Source organism: Emydura macquarii, unplaced genomic scaffold, assembly GCF_026122565.2.
Source record: "Emydura macquarii macquarii isolate MOO-44397 ecotype Brisbane River unplaced genomic scaffold, CSIRO-AGI_Emac_v2 contig_2680, whole genome shotgun sequence".
NCBI classification, from domain to species: domain Eukaryota; kingdom Metazoa; phylum Chordata; order Testudines; family Chelidae; genus Emydura; species Emydura macquarii.
This window is the reverse complement of record NW_027132817.1, coordinates 2626267-2653245: the sequence shown is the minus strand read 5'-3', so window position 1 is coordinate 2653245 and position 26979 is coordinate 2626267. Positions and strand designations below refer to the sequence as shown.

The following is a 26979-nucleotide window of genomic DNA, read 5'->3' as shown; positions in this document are numbered from 1 at the left end:
TAAACAGGGAAACAAAAGGACCCAAAGAATTATAGCCTAGTCAGCCTGAACTTCAATCCCAGGAAGGATACTGGAACAAATTATTAAACAACCAATGTGTAGACACCTATAAAGAATAAACAACATGGATTTGTAAAGAACAAATCTAATTTCCTTCTTTGGTAGGATTACTGATCTTGAGGATAGAGAAGAAGCCTTAGACATGATATCTATTGACTTTAGTAAGGCTTTTGACACAGTCGCACATGATATTCCCATCAGTAAACTAGGGAAATGCCATTTAGATGAAATTACTATAAGATGGGTACACAACTGGTTGAAAGACCATACTCAAAGAGTAGTTAATAATTCACGGTCACACTGGGATGGCATATCTAGTGGGGGTCTCTCAACAGTCAGCCTTGTGCCCAGTACTATTCAATATTTTCATTAATGACATGGATAATGGAGTGGAGATTATGCTTATAAAATATCAATTCTGGGGAGTATTAGCAGGAGTGTTGTATATAAGACATGGGAGATAACTGTCCCACTCTATTCAGCATTGGTGAGGCCTCAGCTGGACTACTGGGTCCAGTTCTGGGCACCACACTTTAGGAAAGAAATGGAGAAACTGGAGAGAGCCCAGAGGAGAGCAACAAAAAGGATAAAAGGTATCAAAAATCTGACCTATGAGGAAAGGTTAAAAAACTGGGCATGTTTAGTCTTGAGAAAAGAAGACAGAGAGGGGACCTGATAACAGTCTTCAGATATGTTAAGAGCTATTATAAACAGGACTGAAATCAATTGTTTTCCCTGCGCACAAGAGGTAAGACAAAAAGCAAGGGGCTTAATCTGCCCCAAGGGAGATTTAGGTTGGATATTAGAAAAATCTTTCTAACTATAAGGTCAGTTTCAGCTCTGGAACAGGCTTCCAAGGGAGGTTGTGGAATCCCTATCATTGGAGATTTGCATGAACAGGTTGGACAAGCAGCTAGCAGGTATGGTCTAGGTTTACTTGGTCCTGTCCCGGTACAGGGAGCTGGACTTTGTGACCACTCAGGATCCATTCCATTTCTACATTTCTATGATTCTATGAAAAGGAAGAAAAGGGAAAAATACAACAGATGAAATACTCAAGGCAGAAAACTAGTTTGGCCAGTCAAAAAGACACTTTAATCTGCAATTAATTACTATACTTCCCATTAATGAAGGACTTCCTGATCCTAAAAATTTTTCCTGCTAGAAACAGGACCTCATCAGCCCCAGTTAATTCAAACATCACAATCAATAGGGAACAGATGAAACATATAACCTAAAGTTGGGAACCTTGGAGTTTAAGGACGTGGGGACAACACAAAATTCTGACATTTACACTAAGTATTGTTACACAATTTCCATCAGTTCTAGCTTACCTTATAAAACTCCATTTCTTCTACTTTAGCTCCACTAAGGCCAGGAGTTGAATTTAGCAGTTGTACTGCAAGTTTTTCTTTCACTTCTCTGCTAATCTAAAACAAAAACAAAGTCGTGTTTTTAAATTGATTATACATTTTAATTACCATTTATTTACATGAGCTAATCAAGAGTTAATGTTTCCAGTAATAACAAGTATGATATCTTTTCAGTTTGGAAGAAAAACAAAATAACAAGGGGACCAATAGAAAGACCACCATGAAACTGGTAAGAAAGTATTACCTGGTAAACGCAAACAGTAAAACATGAGTGGGAAGAAGTCAGAGGAGGACAAAGCTCAGTTAAGGATACAGCTACACGGCGATGAAAGCCCTAGGGTGTGGCTCAGAGTGCAAAACTAAAAATTGCTGTGTAGACATACAGTTCTGCTACCCTACACAATAGCAGGGTTCCAGAGTTCGGGCTCCAGCCTGACTGTCTACACAGCGATTTTTCAACCCTGGAGCCCAAGCCCCGTGAGCCCAAGTGAACTGACCCAGTCAGCCGCAGGGTGTTTTTAATCCCTGTGTAGTCATACACTAAGAGTCAATGAATGTTTGTTTGGAACAGCTAGGGACAGTGTGAATCAGAGAAAAAGCACTGAAAGGTACTCTGAGTTTTGTTTTCCTTTCCGCTTTTCCCCCATTCATTTCTACTGCAGGTCATAATGTGAACTCAGATGCCTTTTGAAGGACAAAGATGGATAAAAATCAATGTTTTTAATTAAAGTCTGGTTTTTAGTTACGTTTTCATCTGATTTTTTTAAATTGTAAAAAGATTTGTTTAAAAAAAATTATTTAAAACCACATTTGAATTGATGACAACTATTGTTAAGGCCTAAATTAATTACAATGTTAATTATTTAAATAAATAAAGTATGTTGAATCATTGACTTCTCAAATTCAGTGCTTTTTTATTTACAGAATCAAGGAAAAACATCTTCAGCAAACTTTTAATATCAAACTTTATAGAAATGGCACTACATATCCTGTATTGCATTAAGTATCCATAACATTTTCAGCCTTTACAATGTAGTGAAAATCGGTCTTTTTACTTCCTCCTCACCCAAAGTCAGTACTTTCAGTCTGTCACATGACTTAGCAGAAATTCTTGTCATTTTTTTCTTATGTATCCAACTTATTTGAAATAGTTTTATTTAGCAAACAAAACAATTTAAGGATATTCATTTTGAGTGGTAAATTTAATTCTAATTTCCAGTCTGATGCAGCTTGACACAAATGATGTGTAAAAAAGTTAATCAGATAAGAAATACATTTTCTAATATAATGAAAAAACTTAGGAATTAAAAATTTGAATAAATACATTAAGTTATATAATTGCTTAAATAAGTGTGTAAAGTTATAATGTATCCTCCTGGTTAGTAAGATGTACCAACTAATGTTAAAGCTATATTCAATTGTAAATAATCAAATGAATGTTTTAATAGTTATACCAGCCAATGGGAAGTCTCTCTTAAGGAAAACAAAGTACAAACAGAATACATCAAGATCATTTATTTAAATCAAGGTTTTCTGCTTGCTAATGTAAAACATGGTTCAAATTGGTGATATAAAAATCAATCCACTCTGAAAGAGACACTCTCGATGCTAATAAGCCTGCAGTAAGGCCTACTAGTTTAGGTTTGTGTGCAGACTGTGATGCTGACAAACCAGGTGCCAGCCCATGTCAAAGCCCCCAGGTCTCATTCAACACTGACAATTGCACAGCTGGAAACCAATCTGGCTCACCTGTGTTAGCATTGATAAAATAGACATTAAGTTTATAAGAATGTGCTTACTTTAGACTTGATGAAACGCCTGTAGGATGCTGCTTGTATTGTTCTCACTTATAACATCTGTATCCCATGGTATAAAGTTATACTGAATGCCTGCATTGTAAACCTCTAACTGTGTAACTCACCAAACAGAAAAGAAGCATTAAAGTAAAGTGCTGGCCCTGCACAAAAGAAGGCTCACTGAAACCAAATGAGCCATTGTGAAACATCAAAAGGTTGATGCCCCATGCAACACATCCACAAGAAGGAAATGGCGCAAACACTTGTCCCATCAGTATGAATTCTGGGGGAAGGGAATAAAAATCCCTGACTGGAAGGAATTGTATCACTATGGTGCTTGGAATTTTCAGAGGGCAATATTTCTAAGCAAGGGACCCCAAGTTGCTTGACTTGGGTCAGCTCTAGGGGACATGGAAAGCTTTTGGAACTTAACACTAACTCATTTGTGTGTGTATGTTTACCTGCTTTAAGCTTGTAAATAACTCATTTCTCTTAGTTACTAAACTTTAGTTAGTTCACTATAGGATTGGCTAATAACGTTGTCTTTGGTGTCTTTGGTCTAAGATGCAATTGACCTAGGGTAAGTGGTTCTTTCTGATTTGGAGTAATCTGAATATTGTTGTGAATTTTGGTGTAAGGGGCCATCTATCACAAAGGCAAGCTTGCCTGGGTGGCAAGATAGACAGTAGTACCAAAGGGGACTGTATGTCGGGCTGCTATAGTGCTTGAGGAGTTCACGCTTGTTACTTGGCTGGTGAAACCTAAGTATAGAACTCAACAAATCTGGGGGTTGTGGCCTGCTTCTTGACAGTCTGCCCTCAGGTTGGCACTCATTCTCATGAGCTACACTGACATCATTAAATATTTACATAGCACAGTATGCTTTTGCATATTGCTTTACAGAAATAGTCCCAAATTGAAATTGTGAAATGTTAAGTAAGGCTGTGATTAAATATCTGTGACTTGTATTTTCCTGGGGATTTTGGTGATCAGGCTAGTCACCCTGTAGAAGCTGCTACAAATGTTAAAAAAAATCAAATACTCCCGATCCAAGATAAACTAGGCATGTAGTATTGCCCTTCCATTCCTCTCCTCTACAAAACTGCATATATGGCAAGTCCAGCTGCTCCCAAGAACTGTATAGAGTAACTAGCTTGCTGTAAGTAAAAATACCTAAATACAGAAAAATACCTATGCAATTCACAAAGATTTAACCATAACATTTTGTTCCTTTTGCTAGAAAGGAAGAGTTGAATAACTCTGAAGAAGGAATCTAAAATATTCTCTTGCACACTATAGGAAAAGCTTGAAACCATATGCCATGAGTAGTATATGAATGAAACCCCTCTACATAAGTGATGTGACTACTGTGTCCATCATATCAGATTACCCGGGAGGCAATTCCTAGATGATTTAAGATTATACCGAGATATGGACAGAGCAGCTCAATACATCTCCCCAGGCATTGTCTGTAAAGGAAAACAGCTGCCAGCAGAGATGGTGAGAAAAATGACACAAAGGCAACATACTATGTATGGAGAAGTCTAATGATCCAGAAGATTTTGGTAACCTAAAAACATAAGCTATGTTCAGCAACAGATTTATTAAAATAATTAAATATATTTGTGGGAATGGTACAATAAAATTCTTATTGTAGAGTAACATTTTACCTTCAACAAGTCTTCTATTTTTTGTTAATTAGCTTTCATCCAGCTTTTTTGTTACGTCAGGCTTTTCATTGTTTTTAGTGTGGACTCCAGAACCAGACACAGTAACACGTTACTAGTTCTACTAGGTATCTTATACATCTAAGGATCCCATTTGCTCTCTTAACCATGACATCACATCACATGCAAACTCATGTTCTGTCAGTTATGCATCATGGCATTAAATCCTTTTCTGAGACACTACCGAGGATACTGCAAAAACAACGAGAGTCCTGTAGCACTTTAAAGACTAACAAATTTAATTTCTGTAGGCACAAGCTTTCGTGGGCTGTCTCTCACCCCTGTAAGGGAAACCTACATTCTTGGTTCCCAGAAGTATGACCTAGTATTTAGGTGTATTGAAATAGGTTGTTCAAGTGAGCCCAGCTTACTATGCTATTCAGGTTACTTTGTAGGACTGACCTGCCATTATAATTATTTACCACTCCAGCAACTGTATCTCATGGGCAAACTCTACAGCAATTGTTTGATGTTTTCTTCCAGATCAGTAGTAGAGATATTGAACAACAGAGCAAAGAGCAGGTCCTGAAGGAAATCCACTAGAAATGCAACCATTGGATGATTATTCCCCATTTACAACTAGTTTTAGGTCAATTAGCTAGTTTTTAATCCATATAAAAATAACCAAATGCCTTACAGAAGTCTGTCTTTGCAGTGTTGTAGCTGTGTTGGTCCCAGGATATGAGAGAGAGAAAAAATAGGTAAGGTAATGTCTTTTACTGGATCAACATCTGTTGGTGGAAGTTACAAGCTTTCAAGTTACAATGAGCTCTTCTTCAGGATAAAATGTGAGGAAGAAAATCAGCATCTGACCTAACTACAAGTTGAGACAGATTGTTAAGCATAAGGGATAACGCATATGGTAGGATAGTACTTGATATGAAAAAACAACAGAGAGATCTGTGGCACTTTAAAGACTAACAAATTTAATATTTGCAGACATAAGCTTTCGAGAGACTTCAGCTCTCTTCTTCAGATGCAGTAATACAGAAAATAGGTAACACAGAGGCATCTTATATATATCGAGGTGCATTGAGAACAATGGGGGAGGTGGAGTCCGGTACTTAAGACCTAATGATGACCATTGAGTAGGAGGTGAGAATGGGTGAGCAAAGTAATTTACCTTCGGTAGTGAGATAGCCACTCCAAGTCTCTGTTTAAACCCAGTTTGAATGTGTCAAGTTTGCAGATCATTTCTAACTCAGCAGTTTCTCTTTGAAGTCTGTTTTTGGAGTTTTTCCTGGAGAAGTACAGCAACTTTCAGATCAGAGACAGAATGCCCTGGGGAATTAAAGTGTTCACCCACTGGTTTATGGAGGTTGTTATTTTTTATGTCTGATTTGTGTCCATTTATTCTTGTGCGTAGTGATAGTCCAGTTTGGCCAATGTACATGGCAGAGGGGCATTGCTGGCACATGATGGCATATATAACATTAGTGGATATGCAGGTGAATGAGCCCCTTATGGTGTGATTGATGTTGTTAGGACCAGTGATGATGTCATTAGAGACGATGTGTGGGCAGAGCTGACAACGGGGTTTGTTGCAGGGATAGGTTCCTGGGTATGATTTTTTGTAGGGTGTATGGTTGTTGGTGAGTATTTGCTTCAGGTTGGGGGGCTGTCTGTAGGCCATGGGTCTGCCACCCACTGCCCACTTGACACATTCAAACAGAGACTTGGAGTGGCTATCTCACTACCGAAGGTAAATTACTTTGCTCACCCATTTTCACCTCCTACTCAATGGTCGTCATTAGGTCTTAAGTACCGGACTCCACCTCCCCCATTGTTCTCAATGCACCTCGATATATACAAGATGCCTCTGTGTTACCTATTTTCTGTATTACTGCATCTCAAGAAGAGAGCTGAAGTCTCTCGAAAGCTTAAGTCTGCAAATATTAAATTTGTTAGTCTTTAAAGTGCCACAGATCTTGTTGTTTTTGCTGTATACAGACTAACACGGCTACCCCTCTGGAACTTGATATGAAGTGTGAAACAGGGGGTTAGATTGTTATGCCTAAAGGGGTTTGAAATGGGCAGTTAAGGGTTAATAGACAGTGGGATGTGTTACAAAGTGTTGTAATGAGCCATAAAACCAGTGATCACTCCATATCTGATCTTTCAGTACACATCCTCCAAGGAAACCTGCACAACACCTTCAAAAGTCAAGCTTGAGAACTTAAATTCATAACTCTACGAGACATTAAAAACCATTAACTCAACAGGGATTCTGGTTGTATGGTTCATTACAACAATCTTAACATATCCCACTGCCTGCTGGTTCTTAACTGCCCACTTCAAATCCTTTATTAATAGCAATCTAACCCTCAACTGCCTACTTCTTTTCAAGTGGCCTCCTACAGACATGTGTTACCCTTGACAATCTGGCTCAACTTGTATTTAAGCTAAAACACTAATTTCCTTCTCCCCAGACCTAAATAAGTGCTCTGTGTAGCTCAAAAGATAGTACTTTCCCCACCAATGGAAGTTGATCCAATAAAAGATATTACCTCACTTACCTTGTCTCCCACAGGTCAAGTATATTACGTCAAAACAGTTACCTTTGCCAACCAAACTTGTAATCTCAAAAAATTGTATCAAGTTTGTCCAGTAAGATCTATTTCTCATAAAATCATGTTCATCAGAATTATATTGCTCTTCTTAATTCTTGTCCTTTAATATGCCCATATTAAAAAAAAAAAAATGTGCTGATTGTCTGTGCCCAATTTCGCAAGCTATCCACATCCCCCTCTATCAATGGCTTAACACACATTTACCACTCCATCAATCTATGGGTCATCTGCAAGCAGTCAACAATGATTTTTCTTGCAAATCACTGGTAAAAATATTAAACAGCATTGGACAGAGCCAGATCCTGAAAGACCCCCACAATATACATCCCTTCTCATTGAAGATTCCCAGTTAATTTATGATTTCAGATCTCAGCCAGTTTTTAATCCATTTAATATAATATTTGCAATATTGACATTATGTAATTCCAATTTCTAATCAGAATGACTGGCATTAATCATCAATACAATATAAAGGATGAAAGAGTCACATCACCCATTCCATTATTTTGTCCAAGATCAGTAGCTGTAGACTGGCCTGTAATTATGAAGGTTATCCCACCTTTAAAATAGTAGCAAAATAATTTCTTTCCTATTCTTTGCAGAAAATACCTACCAGTTTTCCAAGATTTATAAAAACAATATAAATGGTCTGGATGTTATCCAGTTCTGGAATGCGGGAGGTAAGAGACTTTCTGGAGATGTGGAGGTGGTAGGGAAGGGACAATGAAAGAGAGGAGGACAAGCAAGAGTGGAGGAGCATAGGAGCCATCTATAATAAAACTTTAAATGCTCAAAAAATTCTAGATTGAGAAGTAAATGTTAAAGTTTCAGTGCTCATAAAAGCCTCTCCCCCTCCATTCACCACATACAGACTGGTAGAATTCTGCAGGAAGGGACCCCTATTTTGATGGGCCTCGTAAGATTGTTTGATCAGAGCATTCGTTCTGTGGTCCATGTGTACCAATCCAATTATCTTAATGCTCATTTAAAAAACTGGGAAATTCCCATATAAAAAAAATCTTGATTATTTAAAAAAGTTAAATTTCACCATGTGCTTTATATGTCAAATGATGAAGATCACAAGTCTTTGTGTTCAACTGAAGATCATTTGTCTTGTTGTATGTGGGCTTGAAGAACTCTATCCACTGCATTAATGAAGTGGTCTGTCCAAGAAGAATATACCAGCAATCTGGGATGTCTGCCCTAGGTTTCTGACCGTCTACCCTGAAGTAGGCACTTACAGTTGTGAACCACTCCAGACAGCATGACAATTGGCATAGTTGCAGCAGAATTCAGATGCCACAGGTCACAACTGGGCTTAAAGATCAGAACCCAGTGCTGTTAAAAATGTAAATTTGATATTGAGAGTTTTAAAGGTTAAAGTTTACTTACAATGAGTCTATCACAATCGCATGGGGGTCTTGGGACAAAAGAACTTGAGCAGTTGCACTCCCAAAGGCAGTTATCTTTAGAAAATTTCAGGTCATGAACTGCGAGTTTTGCTCATAAGCCATGACCAGGAGTCCAAGGACCTTGCAGACCAGGATGCTGTAAAAGAACTGTCCCGACTGAGACTCCTGGAAGCCGAGAAAGCATATGAGAGCATGAAAAAATGATGGTGAAACTTCAGATCAAGAAAAGAGAAAATGCTGAAGTAGAGAAGGAAGCTGAGGAGAGAGCCGAAGAAGCCCACCAAGACACACGGAGCAGCTAGAAGCAGAGAAAAGAGCACACCAGAAACAGGTGAAAGCTCAGACAGTGCAGCTCCAAGTCCTAGAAAAGCAAAAGGATCAGCTTCAGCCTGTAGGTACATCCCCCCCTCAGCAGCAATGGGAGAAAGTCTGCCCAATTTATCAAAAAATGGACTGTATTAAGGAGTTCCTATCCACCTTTGGAAGACTGTGTGGGATCCATAAGACTCCACAGGATAAATGGATGCCCATCCTCTTAACCATGTTGACTTGGTAAAACTAGACAAGTTTTTAATGATATGGAGGAGGGTAATGCTATGGAGTATAATAAATTTAAAGAAAATGTATTGAAGAGGTTTAAGATGACCCCTGAGTCCTATCGATTGAAGTATAGAGATCTTAAAATGTTTGATAATATCACTCATGCGGAATATGTGTGTAAGACTTGTAATTATATGAGAAAATGGATAGTAGGGGTAGGGACTGAAGGTAGCTATAACAAACTGTTTGATTTGATGGCACAAGAGCAATTACTGTGGTCAATCAGTGATTAGATAAAAGCAGCCACCTGTGACAAAAAACCCTTCCACAGTTTTGAAGGCAGCAGAAATTGCGGAAGAATATATTGTGTCAAGGACTTATAAGGGTCGCAAATCTCAGGGGAAGAGTAATCCCGCTGCTCCCCAAGTTAAAAGAGAAGAGGGGGTCTAGGAATAAACCTGAACTTCAACTTTGTTAAAAATCCTCAAGGGAGCCCAAATTTTCAGACCTCTTACCCTAAGGGAAAGCAGATAGTCTGACACCACTATGGGGCTCCAGGACATATAAAACCAAATTGCCCAAAATGTAAGGTCACCCCACAATCTGCACCCACGACTCTAACCCTGAGTCCTAATGCTACCACCTTGATCCCAGAGGAAATTGGAGAGGAGGCGAATAGGTTCAAACTATATTAGGATTGAATCTTGGAAAAGTAGAGAAGAATTTATTAAGCATGCTAAAGTGAATGGCGTTGAACATTCAGGGTGGAGACACAATGAATCACAAGTCACTTTAGTTAAGAAAAGTTTGATAAAGGAAAAGAACAGACTTCCTGGCAAAAGTCTAAATATGTTAGCTGTGACTCAATTTTCTGTAACTGCACCTCCTGCCACCACCTTGATGGGAAGATTTTAAGGGTGATGTGGTTGGCATCAGGAATTTACTGCCCATTGATATTTTAATAGGTAATAACATTTTAGCCATGTCTAGGCATGTTAATGTTATAACCAAGTTCCAAGGAAAGCATGGATCTGATTCACTTGCTTTGTTTGTAGTCAGCAGCGGAGTCTGCAAAGGGGAGGGAAATCCCCTCAAGTCCTTGTTCTGCTGATTGGAGAACCTTGGTAGCAGTGTCCATTCAGCCTACACATTCGCTACTTCCTGAGCTATGCCATGAGGCTAGCCAGCCTGTGTGGGCAAATCCTTCTCAGTTCCTTCTCTACCGCAGAGTCATTGACAAGAACCCCAAAGTAGAGGGGAGAAGGATGGGTTGTGGAGCATCCAAAGGGGGACACATCTCAAAGCACCATCATTACTGCACAAGATGAGTAACTTCTTCAAAGTAGTATCCTTATGGGTGCTCTGCTGTAGGTGACTTATGACAGTGCCCCACATTGGAGGTTGGGGCTTTGGAGTTGAGTCTGTTATACTCAGGAAAGAACACTGTGAAGGGGGGAGGGGAGAGATATGCACCATCAGAGCTGCTATCTCCCCTATCCTTCTTGCCAACGTGATTGCGACAAGAATACCATCTTCATAGAAAGGTGAGTTAAGGGACAAGTGGCCATAGGTTCAAATGGCAGTCTGGTCAGCCTTTTTAACACTAGGTTGAGATCTCATTGTGAGGCTGGAAGCCTGGGTTGAGGAAAGAGGTTTGCTATGCCTTTGAGAAACCCCTTCATAGTCAGATGGGAAAAAACGGAGCACTGTTCTACCTGCTGGTGGAAGATCACAATTGCTGCTAAGTGTAATTTTAGCAAGCTAATAGAGAGAGTCCTGATTTCTTGAGAGTCAACAGACAGTCTAGAATTACAGGTAGAGTGTCCATATCCAATGTGACACCTTTAGGTTGGCACCAGTTTCAAAATCTAGTCCACTTCTTTAGGCAGGTACTTTTCTACTATGTAGTAACACTTCCTGAACCTCCTCAGAGCAAGCTGTCTCTATGTGCTAGAACCATGAAGCAGCCAGGCTTTGAGCCACAATATCCTCAGGTTGGGATGGAGAACGTCTCTCTTGTTCTGTGATGGAAGGTAAGGAGTGATTGGAAGAGTCATCGGTGGACACAGTGCCAGTTGCAACATGCAAGGATACCAGGCTTGTCTGGGCCATGGGGGAGTGATCAGTATGACTTTTGCTTTTTCTCTAATTATTTTCAACAGAACTTTCAGTAATAGAGGGAATGGGGGAAGGCGTTTGTCCCATTGTTCTGGTAAGTGGCAAACAAGTCTCTTGTTGGTGTTCCCCATTGTCGGAATATATCATGGGGTATCACCGAATATCTCTCCCATTCGCGATCATGTGGGAATTTGCAGCTGAGACGGTCCGCTGTCACGTTGTGCAATCCCAGTAGATAGGCCATTGATATTCTGGGAAATGCACCAGTTCCACAGCTTTAGTGTGCTTCTATGCACAAGGAAGGTGACCTGGCACCTCCTTGTCCGTTTATGTAATACATGTAGGCTATATATTGTCCATCATGACTTTTGTGTACGTACCCTTGATCAGTGGAAGGAAGTGAGCACACACATTTCTGACTGCTCTGAGTTCCAGTAGATTGATGTGAAGACACATCTCGAATGGAAACTATTTGCCCTGTACTGTGAGATCATTGAGATGTGCACACCATCCTATGAGGGATGCATCAGTGGTCAGGAGCAACGATGGGGAAGGCTGAACAAATGGGATTCCCGTGCAGATGTTTATTGGGTCTTTCCAACAATCCAAGGATTGTTCGACCTTGGTGAACATCAATAGTATTTTATGTTGTCTCTGTTCAATCTGTAAACTGAACCAAACCATGCTTGGGGGCATCTGATGCACAGTCTGGCATGAGCTTTAACTGATGTGCCCATGGCCATGTGCACAGACGTCGTAGGCAGTGTCTGGTCAAAATTTGTGGGCTGGATTGGACTGTCTCTAGAAGCGTTGAGAGGCTGTGGAATCTGATGTGGGAGAAGCACCCACACAACAACAGAGTCGAGGTCGGCTCCTATGAATTCCAGCCTCTATATCAGTGTTAATGTCTATTTTTTGTGCATTGATTTGAAGGCCCAGATTCAGGAACAGATTCAATGTGGTATGGGTGATTCATTGGGCTTCAGTGAAGGAACGCATTCTGAGAAGACAACTGTCCAGGTAAGGATAAATCATGATGTCCTGGGAGCGAAAGTAGGCCACCCTACCGAAAGGACCTTGGAGAATATTTTGGGGGCTGATGAGAGACCAAAAGGGAGTAGTACTACTGGTAATAGTCTTGGCCTAGTGTAAACCTGAGTTATTGTCTGTGACTCGGTATAATGGAGATGTGGAAATACTCATCTTGAAAGTCAAGGGCCAAGAACCAGTCTCCTTTTTCGACCACTGGAATAATCATTGTTAATGTGACCATCTCAAACTTCTGAGCCTTGACAAATTTGTTCAGCGCTCTGAAGCCTAGTACAGGTCTCCAACCTCTCTTTCTCTCTGGTATCTGGAAGTAGGGACAGTAGAAGTCTTTGCCTCTTAGATGTATGGACAATGGCTCTACGGATGTATGACCATGGTCACTGGAGGGCCACACTGAGATTGCCCAATCAGGGCAAACTACAAAGAATGGAGCAGGCAATCCCCAACACTGGTGATTATTTCTAATAATTAGATTCACCAGTCCAGCATCAAAACAGCTTCTATAATACCTTACTGGTTACCCAGAAGCCCAAAAAACACAGTTCCCTTAAAATATTCCAGCCCTGGGTTTCCACCCAGACAGCTAAATCAAATATGACAAGGATTACTGAAAATCTTGTTCATCATGAAGTTTTACCAATCCCAAAGAATCAGACATTACCCACCAGGTCAATGAATATTTTGGGTCTTACCAAAATACATGCTTACAGCCAATTCTTATTAACTAATCTAAGATTCGTTAAAAAAGAAAAGAGTATTGGTTAAAAGATCATTATACATACAGACATGAATAAAGTTCTTAGGACAGTTTCATAGAAAAATGGTGAGCTGCTGAGCTGCAAAAAGTTCTTTTCAAAATCAGTTCAGCAGGCTGGAGCTGGAGACCTCAATCTTGTGATTTAAGCCACTTGATCCACTGATCAAGCTTAAGCAGATCTGAGATAACAGGATCAGGGTCCTAGAGTCCTTTTATAGATCTTTGGCAAGTTATTGATATCCTCTTGACAGCAAGTATTCCTTGAATAATAGGGAATCTTTAAAGTAAAATCTCTTATTTCCCATGCATACACAACTAATTAGCTGCATTGATTAGCATAAGGTAACTACCTAGCTCCAGCCATTTACAGGTAGTTTACTACAAAATTCAAAGAGAACTAAAGACATCAATATTACTGCAGCCAAGTTTTATCTAAATATTAATAACCCTTTTTGATCTATAAATTAACAGAATATAGTGACAGGAACCATTTGGTTACATTATTAACCTTTAACAATACATATATAAACACAGTGATAGACAAATACAATCTTCTTTCAATTCTCTAACAATACAAGTCTACATTTCAAAGCTTTAGTCTATCTAACATGGTTTTGTCAGCTATTTATATATTCTTCTAAGATGTCTCTAAAGGTTGAATTTGGGTTATTTAGCCTGCTAGTGCTTAACCCTTTCTGTTAGTGAATGTCTCAGGCTCCTACACTGAGGAAATGGTTTATCTTCTGTCGTAGCAGGCTCTCGTGAGAAGGGTCTCTGAAGAGGGACCGGGAAGGGTGCTGTGTGTGTGTGTGTGTGTGTGTGTGTGTGTGTGTGTGTGTGTGTGTGGGGGGGGGGGGGGGGGGGGGTTTGAAGTGGATGGAGTACTCATATCAAATGATCTCCAACACCATTCCCAGGTGCTGCAGAATGGAGTGAGATGGCATCCAAAGGGCTGGGTCAGGTTTTCCAGCACCAAGTGATGTTGAGGAGAATGGTCTACGGGCACCTCAATCAACCCATCAAAACTGTGGAAAGGTTGAGAGGAAGTGGGTTGAGATCCCGACAATTTCCATCTGGGAAACCTGGATTTCTTCCTCTGAGGTGCATATGGCCTCTGAGATGGATATTGCGATGAGCAGGGTTTGAATGACGGCTGAGAGCAATACTTTCTCTTATATCCAGGTGTGTAGATCCCAAGGGATCAAAGAATAGCCCTGAAGCCTTTTTAAGGGGGGGAAGGAGGCATCTGTCTTTTCCGCAAACAGCTTTGTCCCTTCAAGAGGAAGGTCCTCTGCAGTCGTTTGAACCTCCTTTGAGAAGCTGAATAGATGAAGCCAAGAGGCCCATCTCATCATGATGGCAGTCGAGATAGAACATGCCGCTGCATCAGCTGCATCAACTGCAGGCTGGAGAGATGTCTTAGTCACCAGTTGGCCTTCACTGACAATAGCTTGAATTGTTCCTTATGAGAATCTGGGAGCTGCTCAATAAAGAAGTTCAGTTTTAAGTCATTCTGGTAATCAAATTTCACCATTAAGGCTCGATAGTTCACAATGCAGACCTGGAGAGTGGCTGAAGAGTATGTTTGCCTGACAAAACTGTCCAGGTGCTGCAAGTCACAGGGGATAGATTTATACTGGTTTTGGCGGCCCTTTGAGTGGACTGCGTCCACTATGATCGAATTGGGAGGCATGTGAGAAAAGAGAAACTCCATGTCTTTCGCCATCACATAATATTTCTTGTCAGCCTGATTACATGTTGGTGGGACCAATACAGGGGTCTGAAATATGATTTTGGCAGAGTCCAGGAGTGCCTCCTTAATGGGGAGAGCTATTCTGGACAAGGTGAGGAATATAAAATGTCCACTCGCTTGTGGTATGACTGGGTCACTTCCTGAAGTGGTATCTGCAGTGCCTCTGCCACCCACTATACCAGGTTCTGAAATGTTTTGAAGTCATCTGCTGTTGATGGAGGATGAGGCATCACCGTCTCATCTGATGATGATCATGAGAAATGGGTTTGAGGGGCAATTTCCTCCTCATCTTTAGTATCCTACTCCCCACTCATCTGTTCAGGGGCTTCAGATGCCCTGGAAGCAGTAGCTGAAGGAGGGTATCTCCTTGGTTGCTGGTAGGCCACATTAGAACTATGGAAGGCATATTCCCTTTGAGCCTGAGAGAGATACCAGTAGGGCCACAGAAGGTGGGAAGGAGTCCAGTAGTTGGTACCACGGCTGTCCAAACCAGGGTGGATGTGGATCAGGACAACAATATGGCTGTGGTCCATAGTGAAATTTGGTACCATATGGCGGATGAGAAGAGCAGCAGGAGACCACATTCTCTTGCTCACTTTCTGACTCGGTGGATGAAAAGGATGGTGCAAGACAAGAGGCCATCAGTGAGTCAACAGCTCTGGGTGAACTCAGTACTGATTTTAAGTGATTATACGTGATACTGCATAAAAGTCAGGACTGGTTACAAAACAAAATAAAAGAGTAAAACACAAGCTAATACCTAATTTAAAAAGCTAAGTGAACTTAAAAGCAAAAGGTTTTGTCTCATCGTATGCTGTTGTAAATTTCACAGGCTGGGTCTCTTTTCACCCCCACCCCCCTTAGTTCAGTTCTTTGAGAGTCGTTGATGTCATGAGCAGAGAGATGGGAGGAGGAGAGGTGAAGTCAAGTGTTTTCCTCCCTTTTTATAATTCAGTTTCTTATGCTAGAAACATCCTTGCTGAACCAAGGTGATGCAGTCTGTTGTCATCATGACAATCATCCCTGTGATTAAATGTAGATTTCTGGTTTGCACCTCCTCCCGCTGGAGAATGGCCGCTTAAATAGGTGATGGCCCTTTAACACCTGTTGGGAGGCTAATGTGTCTTTGAAAAACTGGTTTGTGGGTGTTACCCAGAATTACAACCTAGTTCAGAAACAATCATACAGTACAATCTTATAACTTCACATATAGTATCACTACATATATTTTAACAGGATAATGATATTCAGCAGATTGACTTTTTTAAATGATACTCACAAGGTATACTTTACAAGACTATGATAAATTTTGTACAAAGTGGTGACCATAATAGTAGATTCTCACAAATTCTTACAGCATCTTTTTTAGGAAGCACAGCCAACCTTGCTTTAAAAAATGTATGCCCTATTTCCAGTCTGAATTTGTCTAGCTTCAACTTCCAGCCATTGGATTGGGTTATACCTTTCTCAGCTAGATGGAAGAGCCCATTATAAAATATTTGTTTCCTCATGTAGGTACTTACAAACTGTGATCAAGTCACCCCTTAACCTTCTCTTAGTTAAGCTAAATCAATGGAGCTCTTTGAGTCTATCCCTATAAACTGTTTTCTAATCCTATAATCATTCTTGGGGCTCTTCTCTGAACCCTTCTCACAATTCAAAAAGGATAATGATAAACTGAACACCAGAACTACACATGATATCACAGTACTCAGCAGAGGTCGCACCAGTGCCAAATACACAATAAAAATAACCTCTATTCCTACTTAAGACTCCCATTTATGCATCCAAAGGTCACATTAGCCATTTTGGCCACAGTGTTGCACTGGCAAATCATGTTCAGCTGATTATCCACCACACTCCCAAAATCTTCTTCAGATTCAATGCTTCCCAGAATAGAATCCCCCTATCCTGTAAGTATGGTCTACATTCTTCATTCATAAATTTACAATTAGCCATATAAAAATGCACAGTTTGCTTGCACTCAGCTTACCAAGAGATCCAGATCTGCATCACTGACCACTCCCCCAATTTCTGTGTCACCAGCAAACTTTTCAGTGATGACTGTATGTTGTCTTCCAGGTCATTAATAAAAACATCTAATAGTTTACAGCAGAGAACCAATCCCTGCAGGACTCACTAGAAACCCACCCGTTCGACAATTCCTCATTTACAATTACATTTGCAGACTTATCAATTAGTCAGCTTTTAATCCATTTAATGTGTACCATGTTAATTTTAAGTATGCAGTGTTGTAGCTGTGTTTGTCCCGGGATATTAGCAAGACAAGGTGGTGAGCTAATGTCTTTATTGGACTTATGTTGATGAGATAAGCTTTCAATCTTACACAGAGCTCTTCTTCAGGTCCAATAAAAGATATTACCTCAAACACCTTGTCATTTTAATTTTATATTGTCCTACATTTTTAATCCATTAATGCAGTAGCAAGTCAAATGCCTTACAGAAGTCTGATTATATTACATCAACACTATTACCTTTATCAACCAAACTTGTAAGTTAATCAATAAAATATCAAATTAGTTTGACAGGATCTATTTTCTATAAACCCATGTTGATTGGCATTAAATTATATTACCCTGCTTTAATTCTGTATTAATTGAGTCCCATATCATCCAATCCGTTATCTTGCCTAGGACTGATGTCAAACTGACAGACTATAATTACCCAGGTCATTCCATTTACCCTTTTTAAAAACTGGCACAGCATTCGCCTTCTTCCAGTCTTCTGGAACTTCCCTGGTGTTCCAAGACTTACTGAAAAAGTGATGAATACAGTGACCAGATAGCCTTCTCAAAACAAAGTGTTGCTCAATCTTAACAGTAGGAATGACTCATTTGGAGAAAAGGATTTTGAAACAACCAGATTGCATGTCTGTCGGTCTTGTTGAGGAAAGCATAGGTGACACAGTATTATAGCCCAGGGCCAGTCTAAAAATGGAACAATCATGTGATTCCACCCCAGGAGAAGTAAAAATATGGGGCTTGACACTTGAGAGTGTGCAGTCAGACATTAGAAAGGGGACAGAAGTATAGCTAGCCTTGTTACTATGACAGAGCCATTTAAATTATGCAAGCATGGAGAAAAAGGAATGTCTTCTTTAAAGAAATGCATTAGTTGTGTATGCTCTGAATCACAAAGATGTGCTGAATTCTCTGGTGGAGTCTGTGACACTGCTGAGATAAGGAAATACAAATCTCTGCTTATCTTCACTTTGGGGCAATGAGCCCAGCCTGGTTAGCTGGGTCAGGTGCAGATAAAAAAAGGAGAGAAAGGTGATAGAGCCTATGCAGCAATTGATGTCCAAGTCTTGTCCCTTTCCACATTTAGAGTACACCAGCTCTTCTGTCAAGAGACTCTACATAAAATCAAGGTCTGGATTAACCTCTCTGTGGACACTAACAAAAACAAAGCACCAACAACAAAGTTTCAAACTATCTGTAGTTTAAAGACTACAAACAAGAACTAAGATGAAGAGATATACTGTATTTCTAGACCACTGGAAAATTCTCCACAGAAGAGCTACTTTTCCAGCAGCTGCAGAAAAAATATGTTTGCGAAAAAAGATACCTGAACCATTCTCCCAGTTCTATAGAAATAAAATTGCTACTTGGGCACCTTAAGCACACCAGCATTTTGAACTGTTTCATACCAGATTTACTATTATTTTTTCTCATTTTATTCTGTCACCATTAACCAAGTTATAGTAACTTCTGATATTATCCCAATTTACTACAGACTGCCAGAAAGCTCAATATTTCTCTAAATGCATTCATTCTTTACATGTTGCCTTTGGGCACTTATTTTACTATTTTAAAGACTTCTACTATCCCTGTTATGTGGATAGTGCAATGAAATGGGTTTCCATACGGATTGCAGGGCTTATGGTTGTGAGCACAAGCATTTTCTATGAACTGTCACTCAGGTCTCATACTTCTAAAAGAATACTCCCCTAAAAGAATAAAGTAACAAAAATTTCTATCTATCTATTACCTAAATGTGGAAACAACAAATGTTTTCTTACTAACCAAATTATTTTAAGTTCTATTTAATATAAAAATAAGATTTACAGTGATGGCAGTTTATGCAGAATACAGAAACAGCACCAGATAGGGATAATCATAATGAATGGAGGAAAGCAGCCAACTAGGGCCTCTCTTCATTACCACACACACACACACACACACACACACACACACACACACACACACACCCCCTACAAGAATATGGTCAGTGGGTTACTAACATTCTTCCCATTCCCCTTCAATGAAATTGGCCTCTAAAGTGTAAAAGCCAGACATCAACTTTCCCATCCCCACAAAAGATCTCTAATGCAATACGTGACAGCAACACATGCCATGTCATACATATACACTGGCAAACACATGCCATGTCATACATATACACTGGACTTATGGTTTGGTGCATCTCTAAACAACAGCCTGTGAACCATTTACTGATGTTCATGTGACATGGTGCTGGTTGTTCTTCATTTTCACCTGTTTCCACACATGTCCAGGCTACTCTGTGCAGTTAAAAAAATAAAAAGGGATAGAAACCTGTAATAGCTACTAGTAATTAAGAAGCAACCTACTTGCCTACTATGAGGGTCTACTGCTACAAATTAAGGACAAAACAAGTACCACCTTCAGAAATCAGAACCATAAGTGAGACTAAATCTTTGTCACAAGGGAGAAGGGAAATACGTGAAATGGAGATGACCACACACAACTGGGAAACATGCAGGAGGACACAGAAAGGGAGATGAAATTAAAAGCAAAAGTCAACAGAGCAAACTCCAGCCAGGTCAGGTTCTCATTGTGGCATGCCCTGTACAGATTAGACATTCTCTGCCCTTAACAGTTTACAATTTTAGTTTAAGACAAGTCATAGTATGTAGACAAAACAAACAATAGGAAATTAACAATAACACAAGCAAGTTTTTTCAAAAACTCATTCAGCTCTCTACGAGCCTAGCCACAGCCAGCAAGCCAGGTTCCAAAGACAACATGGTAGAAGCAAGTCTTAAGAAAGGAGATGAAGGAATATAAAGGATTACAGATGTTTGCAGGGAAGGCTTGCCACATAAGGCACGGCATTAAAAGAAAGTCAAAAGTATCTAAAGGAAAACAGATTGACTTATTATAAATTACTTTTTAATGTAGATTATATTAAAGCTTAAAAAATACTTCCACAGAGGAGATATATGACTGAATAGGATGAGAGGTGGTCCTCATTATGAAAAATAGAGTTTAAACCACTGATCCAATGTTCCTCAATGCATCCATATGGGAGTCAGAATACCTGTGCTGTTCTACCCCAGCTCTGCCACAGACCTCCTGTGTTCTATTTCCCTTCCACAAAGTAGGAAATGTTTACCCTACACAGTAGCTCACAGAATTAATGTTGAGGATTAGTTCACCAATGTATGTAAAGCGCTTAGATCACTGGAGAGAAAACACCACAACATATAAATTAAGAGGTTTCATTTTTCTGACACTTGGGTCAATGGAAGCCACCTTCTTTTGATCACATAACGTATGTGTCTCCACTGCCAGGTCCATTCCACCAACCTAATTCGTCAGAAACATCAATTCAATAAATGCATCTCCATGAAGGCATAGCGCTGGAAATCGAAGTGGATGGGTCTAATGAGAGGCAGTGTAGGTGGAGCATTGTGTAAATCAACATCATTGGCCTCCGGCAGGTGTCCCATAATGCTCCGATGTAACCACTCTGGACATTGTTTTTAACTCCGCTGCATCACAGCAACGTGCACAGGAAAAAGCCCTTCCCCTTGTCAAGCCCCGGGAAATTTTGAATTCCCATTTCCTGTTTGGTCAATATGGAGAGAGCTCACCAGCACAACTGATCATGGCAACTGAATGCCCCAAACAAGCTCCAACCTGGAGTAGACCTGAGGTATTGGATCTCATCAGTCTTTGGGAAGAACAGTCTGTTCAGGCACAGCTACAATCCAGCAGAAAAAACATTAATCTCTACAAAAAGATATCGTGGGGCATGTTGGAGAAGGGACACAACAGAAACACACAGCAGTGCCATGTTAAAATAAAAAATCAGGCAGGTGTATCAAAAAAACAAGGGAGGCGAACAGTCATTCTGGTTTGTCAACAAAGACATGTCACTTCTACGATGAACTGCATGTGATTCTCAGCAGCAATGCCACCACTGCCCCCAGACACAGTTTTAATACCTCGGGGGAATCTGAAACACGGCCAGTGAAGATGAGACTATGGACGAGGAAGAGGAGGAGAACTGGGAACAGGTGGGTGGGATATCCGTTCTCCCCAACAGCCAAGAGCGGTTTTTAACCCCGGAGCAAGACAGCACCTTGGTTGACCAAGACGCCAAAGCAGGTACCTCTGGTGAGTATGAAATTTCAATCACAGTGTTGGGTTTACATCTGCTGATGTGTTCCATTTAATACGAAAAACATTATTAAAGATAGTGGGGATGGTATTCCCTCTAGGTGCTCCAGCTATGCAGAGGGTTGCCACCCAGAAAAGACTGTTTATGTGCACAGGGATGGCCTGAGAATCCTCCATGGATATCTCCAGGAAACTTTCATAGAGGTACTCTGCAATCCTTTGCAGAAGGTTTCTTGGGAGGGCAGCCTTATTTCTTCCATCACGGTAGGACACTTTCCCCCACCACGTCATTATTACATCTTCTGGCATCATTGCAGAACACAGCATAGCAGCATAAGGACCAGGTCTGTACCCAGATGCTTGCAGCAACTGCTCTCTTTCCACCTGAATCACACTCAGGAAACTAATATCATATAGAGTCACCTAGGGTAGATGGTACAAGTTTACAATACACATGCTCATACCGAAAACAGTGTGTGTATTCCCCCACCTGGGGCGGTTTCTGGGTCCCTCAACCACAGCTTTCCTAACATAAGGTTGTTCTGGGTGGCAGGGATCTGGGAATTGGTGGTGATGTGTTTTCTCCTGGGCAAGTCCCCACTCCCACCCCACTCAGGGCTGCCTCCTACAAAGACTAATTTTGGGAGGCTATACGATATTCCCTGGTCATGTTGCTGGGCGAAGAGGGGCCTTTGTCCACTACACATTCTGTAGTCCAGAGATTTCCCAAAACTGGAGGCAGAAGCCCCTTACTCACCATGGCTGGTACACCAAACCAAACCATGGAAGAGGTAGAGATTGTGATTCAGTGCTACCGTTCACTTGAGAATAAGAGGAGTGTTTTTTTCATTGCAACCTTGCATTTCATCCATGGTATGCACTAACAATAGTTGTCTTGTGCTTTGCATGCCTTGCAGTGAAATGCGTGGCCTTTGGCGCAACCTCCACTCCTGCTGTCACAGATTAGAAGGAAGAAAAAGAGAACACAGGATGACATGTTCAACGAGATAATGAATGCCTCCAGGGCAGCTAATATGGAGCTAAAAGCCTGAAGGATTTCATTGTCTGAAAAACTGGACATGCAGAGCAGAAGAGCAGCCCAGGAGCATGAGCATGCAATGCAGGATGAGATGCTGCAGATGAGAAACCAATCAGACATGTTGAGGCATCTAGTTTAGCTTCAGGAATAGCTGCAGCAGAATAAACTCCCTCTGCAGCTCCTGCAGAACTGCCAGTAACCGTCAACTTCTTCCCAAGCCTCCGCTCCCAAGTGTTCCAGGAGGAGGGTGGCAGGGTGCAGTATGTGCTTCACTCAATACCAGAAGAGGGGAGTAGGAAGAGAAAGCGGCCATTCTTTCAATCTGCAGGCTCTGGTGCTTGCATAGACAAGCAGCATTTGTTCTCCCCTCTAACTTCCATTAGAATGGTTGCTAACAATTAAGTTATTTTTCTTTCCTCTACTGCTACGTATGTGCAATAAACGTCAACTTCTTTGTAATTAAGTACTCTTTATTTATTACATTCATGGGGGTGGTGGGGAAAGCAGAGGTTCTGGGACGGTGCTGCAATGGAGGAGATGGTATGGGAAGGCACAGCACAGATAAGTGGCGCACATTACTGTAGCTCATTACAAAAATGGATTTTCAATGCCTCCCTGATGCGCAGAGCTCCTTGTTGGGCTCTCAGCATTGTGCTGGTATCTGGCTGCTCAAAGTTTGCGGCCAGCCACTCTGCCTCCACAACCCAACTCAGCGGAAACTTCTCTCCCTTTGTCTTGCAGACTTTATGGAGCATAGAGCAGGCAGAGATAACTATGGGAATATTGCTTTCACGGAGGTCTAAGCTAGTGAGCAAACTGTGCCAATGAGCCTTTAAATGTCCAAAGGCACATTCCACCACCATTCTGCACTTACTCAGCCTATTATTGAACCGCTCCTTATCACTGTCCAGTTGTCTGCTGTACAGCTTCATGAGCCATGTGAGCAAGGGATAGCTGGGTCTCCCAGGATCACTATTAGCATTTCAACATCATCTATAATTATTTTTTGGTCTGGAAAAGAATACCCTGCTTGTATCTTTCTGAACAGACCTGAGTTCCTAAAGATGTGCGTCATGCACCTTTCGAGACCATTCTACTTTGATGTTAGTGAAACAACCCTATGATCCACCAGTGCTTGCAACCCCATGGAAAAGTATCCTTTTCCGTCTATGTACTCTGTGCCAAGGTGGTCTAGTGCTAAGGTAGGGATATGCAGGCCATTGATTGTCCCACAACAATTAGGGAACCCCATCGCGGCAAACCCATCCACTATGTCCTGCACATTCCCAAACTCACTACCTTTCTTAGCAGATGTCTATTGTACACTTGTATCGCAGCAGCTCTCACAGTGGATTTACTGACTACGAATTGATTCCCAACTGACTGGTAGCAGTCTGGCGTAGCTAGCTTCCACACGATGGCCACTCACTCTGACAGTGGAGAAGCAAGTGTCAAGTTAGTATTCATGCGCTTCAAGGCTGGGAACAGCTCTGCACAAAGTTCCAGGAAAGTGGCCTTATGCCACTATTCAAAAGTGCAGCAGCCACTGCTCATCATCCCAGACCTTCATAACCACAAGATCCCACCAGTGTGTGCTCGTTTCCCGGAATCAGAAATGGCGTTCCACTGAGTTCAGCTGCTGCGCAACAGTCAGCAGCAACTGTGAATTGTTTCATTCTATGGCTCGTAGCAGGGTGGCTTGAGTAACATCGCAATTTTCCATGTTGCGGTTCCTCTCTTGGCCTTGGAAATACTGAAGGATAAGTCACAAAGTGATTGTGACGCTCACAACAATAGTGCAGAGCTGAGCAGGCTCCATGTTTTTCGGACAATGGCATACACACAGCTGAGCCAGGGTTTCGAAATGTGGCAAGAAAAAGTGTTTGTTTGCTGTTGACATCGGGGAGGGATGGAAGAAAGGAGGACATTGCACCATGGGAGGCCGAAGACCCTCCCAAAAGTTCCTACAGCTAGTTGCACTGTGGGATAGCTACCTGAAGTGCACTGCTCTGTTCATCGATACAAGAGCGGCTGGTGGGGACACACTCTACAAATTCAATGAGCATAATGTGATCACGCACAACTGACCTCATTAGTTCAGCGGCTGAATGTCAACTGAAATTAAATTGACTTCACTTCACAGTGTAGACATACCCTTAGATAATATAACAGACCTTGTGAGACAGTCACTATCTCAATGGTTTGTTAAACTGCTTAAAAAGAAAACTCCTGATGGACTTTGTGTGCAAAATATTAAGATGTTAAGAAAAAAATTCCAGTTCAGAATATCACAGAACTTTCTCAGAATAAACTAATGTGACAGAAGGATTGCATCTTAGCCCTAAATACACCTTAGATGCTCCATCATCTTGCTGCTATACTCTTCACAAAGTAACATCTATTATCACTGAAAAACTAGAGTTATTTTAGATCCCTCTGTTTAGAGAAAGATCTAAGCACTATCAGAAATGCTTCTGCCATCCCAGGAATATGTAGTCATTTCTGTGATTGAAACCACAAGTCTAAATGTCCAAAATACAAATGGGTTATTGAAACTCCCACTTCCTGTTTAGTAAAATATGGGTCTGGGTAAATTCCAGCTGGTGTAAGACACAGTAGTGCCAGGGGATGATACAAACATTACACCCATTATGAAATCACTGTATACACAGCTAGCTGAAGACTAAGGGATTTTAGAAAGTCTCTTAATTTTAACGAGCAATAGAGACTCAGCCCTGTCTCTTGGCTTTATGTGAACTTTATACATTCTTGACCACATATTGATATTGGTTGAGATAAACCCATTGACTTTACCATAGAATAATTCAACTGCACTATTTGATTATGCTGAAATTACTCATAAACTTAGATTTTCAACTGCACCCAGCATCTATTGAGCACAGCTGTCAAAGGGGTGGCAGGGCAGTTTGCAGTTTCTAATTCTGGGACCACTACTACACCAGCTGATAAAACAGCCTCCTATGTGGGCAATCTGCCATCTGAGGATTGCTAGAGCACAGTAGTGCTCCTTCCATACTCCTTCCCAACCATTCTACCAGGGATTGCAGGGACATGTGGCATAGGAGCCACCTATGCTAGATTTATGTCAGATGGGGTGAACTAGCTGCTTTATGACCCATTTGCACAGTCAGCAGAGTGGCCTGATGCTGAAACATAGTTGAGCTGGCTCAGTATGTACATTCAAAATCTGCAATTTAAAATGTAGTCAAGTTATATTTATAGCTTTCTTATTTAGGAGGAATGATTTTATTTGTTATCCTCCATTTTTGGTGCACTCACTTTCTGCAGTATTATTTAAGACTGGACAAAAGCCTTTTTCAAGGCAGGAGCAGTGTCGTCATACATGTTTGTATAGCATCTAACATAGCAAGGTTCCAATCCTGAATGGAACTTTTCGGCATTATCACAATACAAATAGAGGAATATACTACAAGATTTTATCTATCAATATTTTTACACACACACACACACACACACACACACACACACACACACACACACACACACACACACACACACTTGCAAAGGTGGCAATACAAGCAGTTTACAATACAGTGTTTTAGCTCAATTAGTTTGACAAGTTGATTTTAAGTAATAAAGAACAACTTAGAAGAGTCCATTTAGATTTCTGTACCTAATCCAAATGTCTGATCAAAATCTTTAATTAGCATTTTGTATAATTTACAAATTTTTTCATCACTTTTTATGAAGGTGAGAAGCGACACCCACATTAGTTAGATATTTATTTAGATATTTAGATATAATTTATTACTTGTCTAACTTCACAATTTTATAGAAAGACTAGCAACACCACCCCCGACCCAATTTAGCATGTGCTGGAGATTATAACCTGTGTGCTAGTCAACCAAATGGCTAGCTATGCCCCTAAACTGGAAAACCTTGATTCCCTAGGGCTGCAGAGGAACAGCCTATCTGTTCATTCTCCCTTGAGTGATACATTACCCTGCTCCAGCTGGCCAAGAAGCAAGAGATCCTCCAGTGTCCCTCTCCACTAATGAGCGGACACAGCTAATTGCAGGTTATCGCTGTTAACCTGGGGAAAATTGGTGTATTTTTCTCCCTATCTTGGTCAACAGCTAACAAAACCTTCTGTCTAGCAAGTTCAGTTGAATGCTTTGTTTCATTTTACTATTCAAATTTCAGATGACTTAATTTGGCAGGGAAGTTGATGACTTTCTTTGAAATTAAGTACTCTATACCATGAATGCAATGTGTTAAAGTAATGTTGTATTTTAATGTTCCCTTGCTTAACAAAACAAGGGTTTGGGGTTTGCTTTTTTAAAGATAACTTTGCCCTCTGTTTAAAGCCTCTTTCATTTATAGTCCACTCCTCCT

The 26979-nt window shown here is 40.8% G+C and overlaps 1 protein-coding gene across 6 annotated transcripts in view; it reads right to left on the bottom strand.

The window, feature by feature from the left end:
* The window catches only part of PRIM2 (DNA primase subunit 2), a 294044-nt gene that overhangs the window by 247325 nt on the left and 19740 nt on the right, over window positions 1-26979 (bottom strand). For all 6 annotated transcript variants that reach the window (XM_067565537.1, XM_067565536.1, XM_067565538.1 and 3 more), the window contains exon 6: window positions 1395-1490. In XM_067565537.1, coding sequence (XP_067421638.1) covers window positions 1395-1490 — 96 coding nt within the window. The remainder of the gene's footprint in view (window positions 1-1394; window positions 1491-26979) is intronic.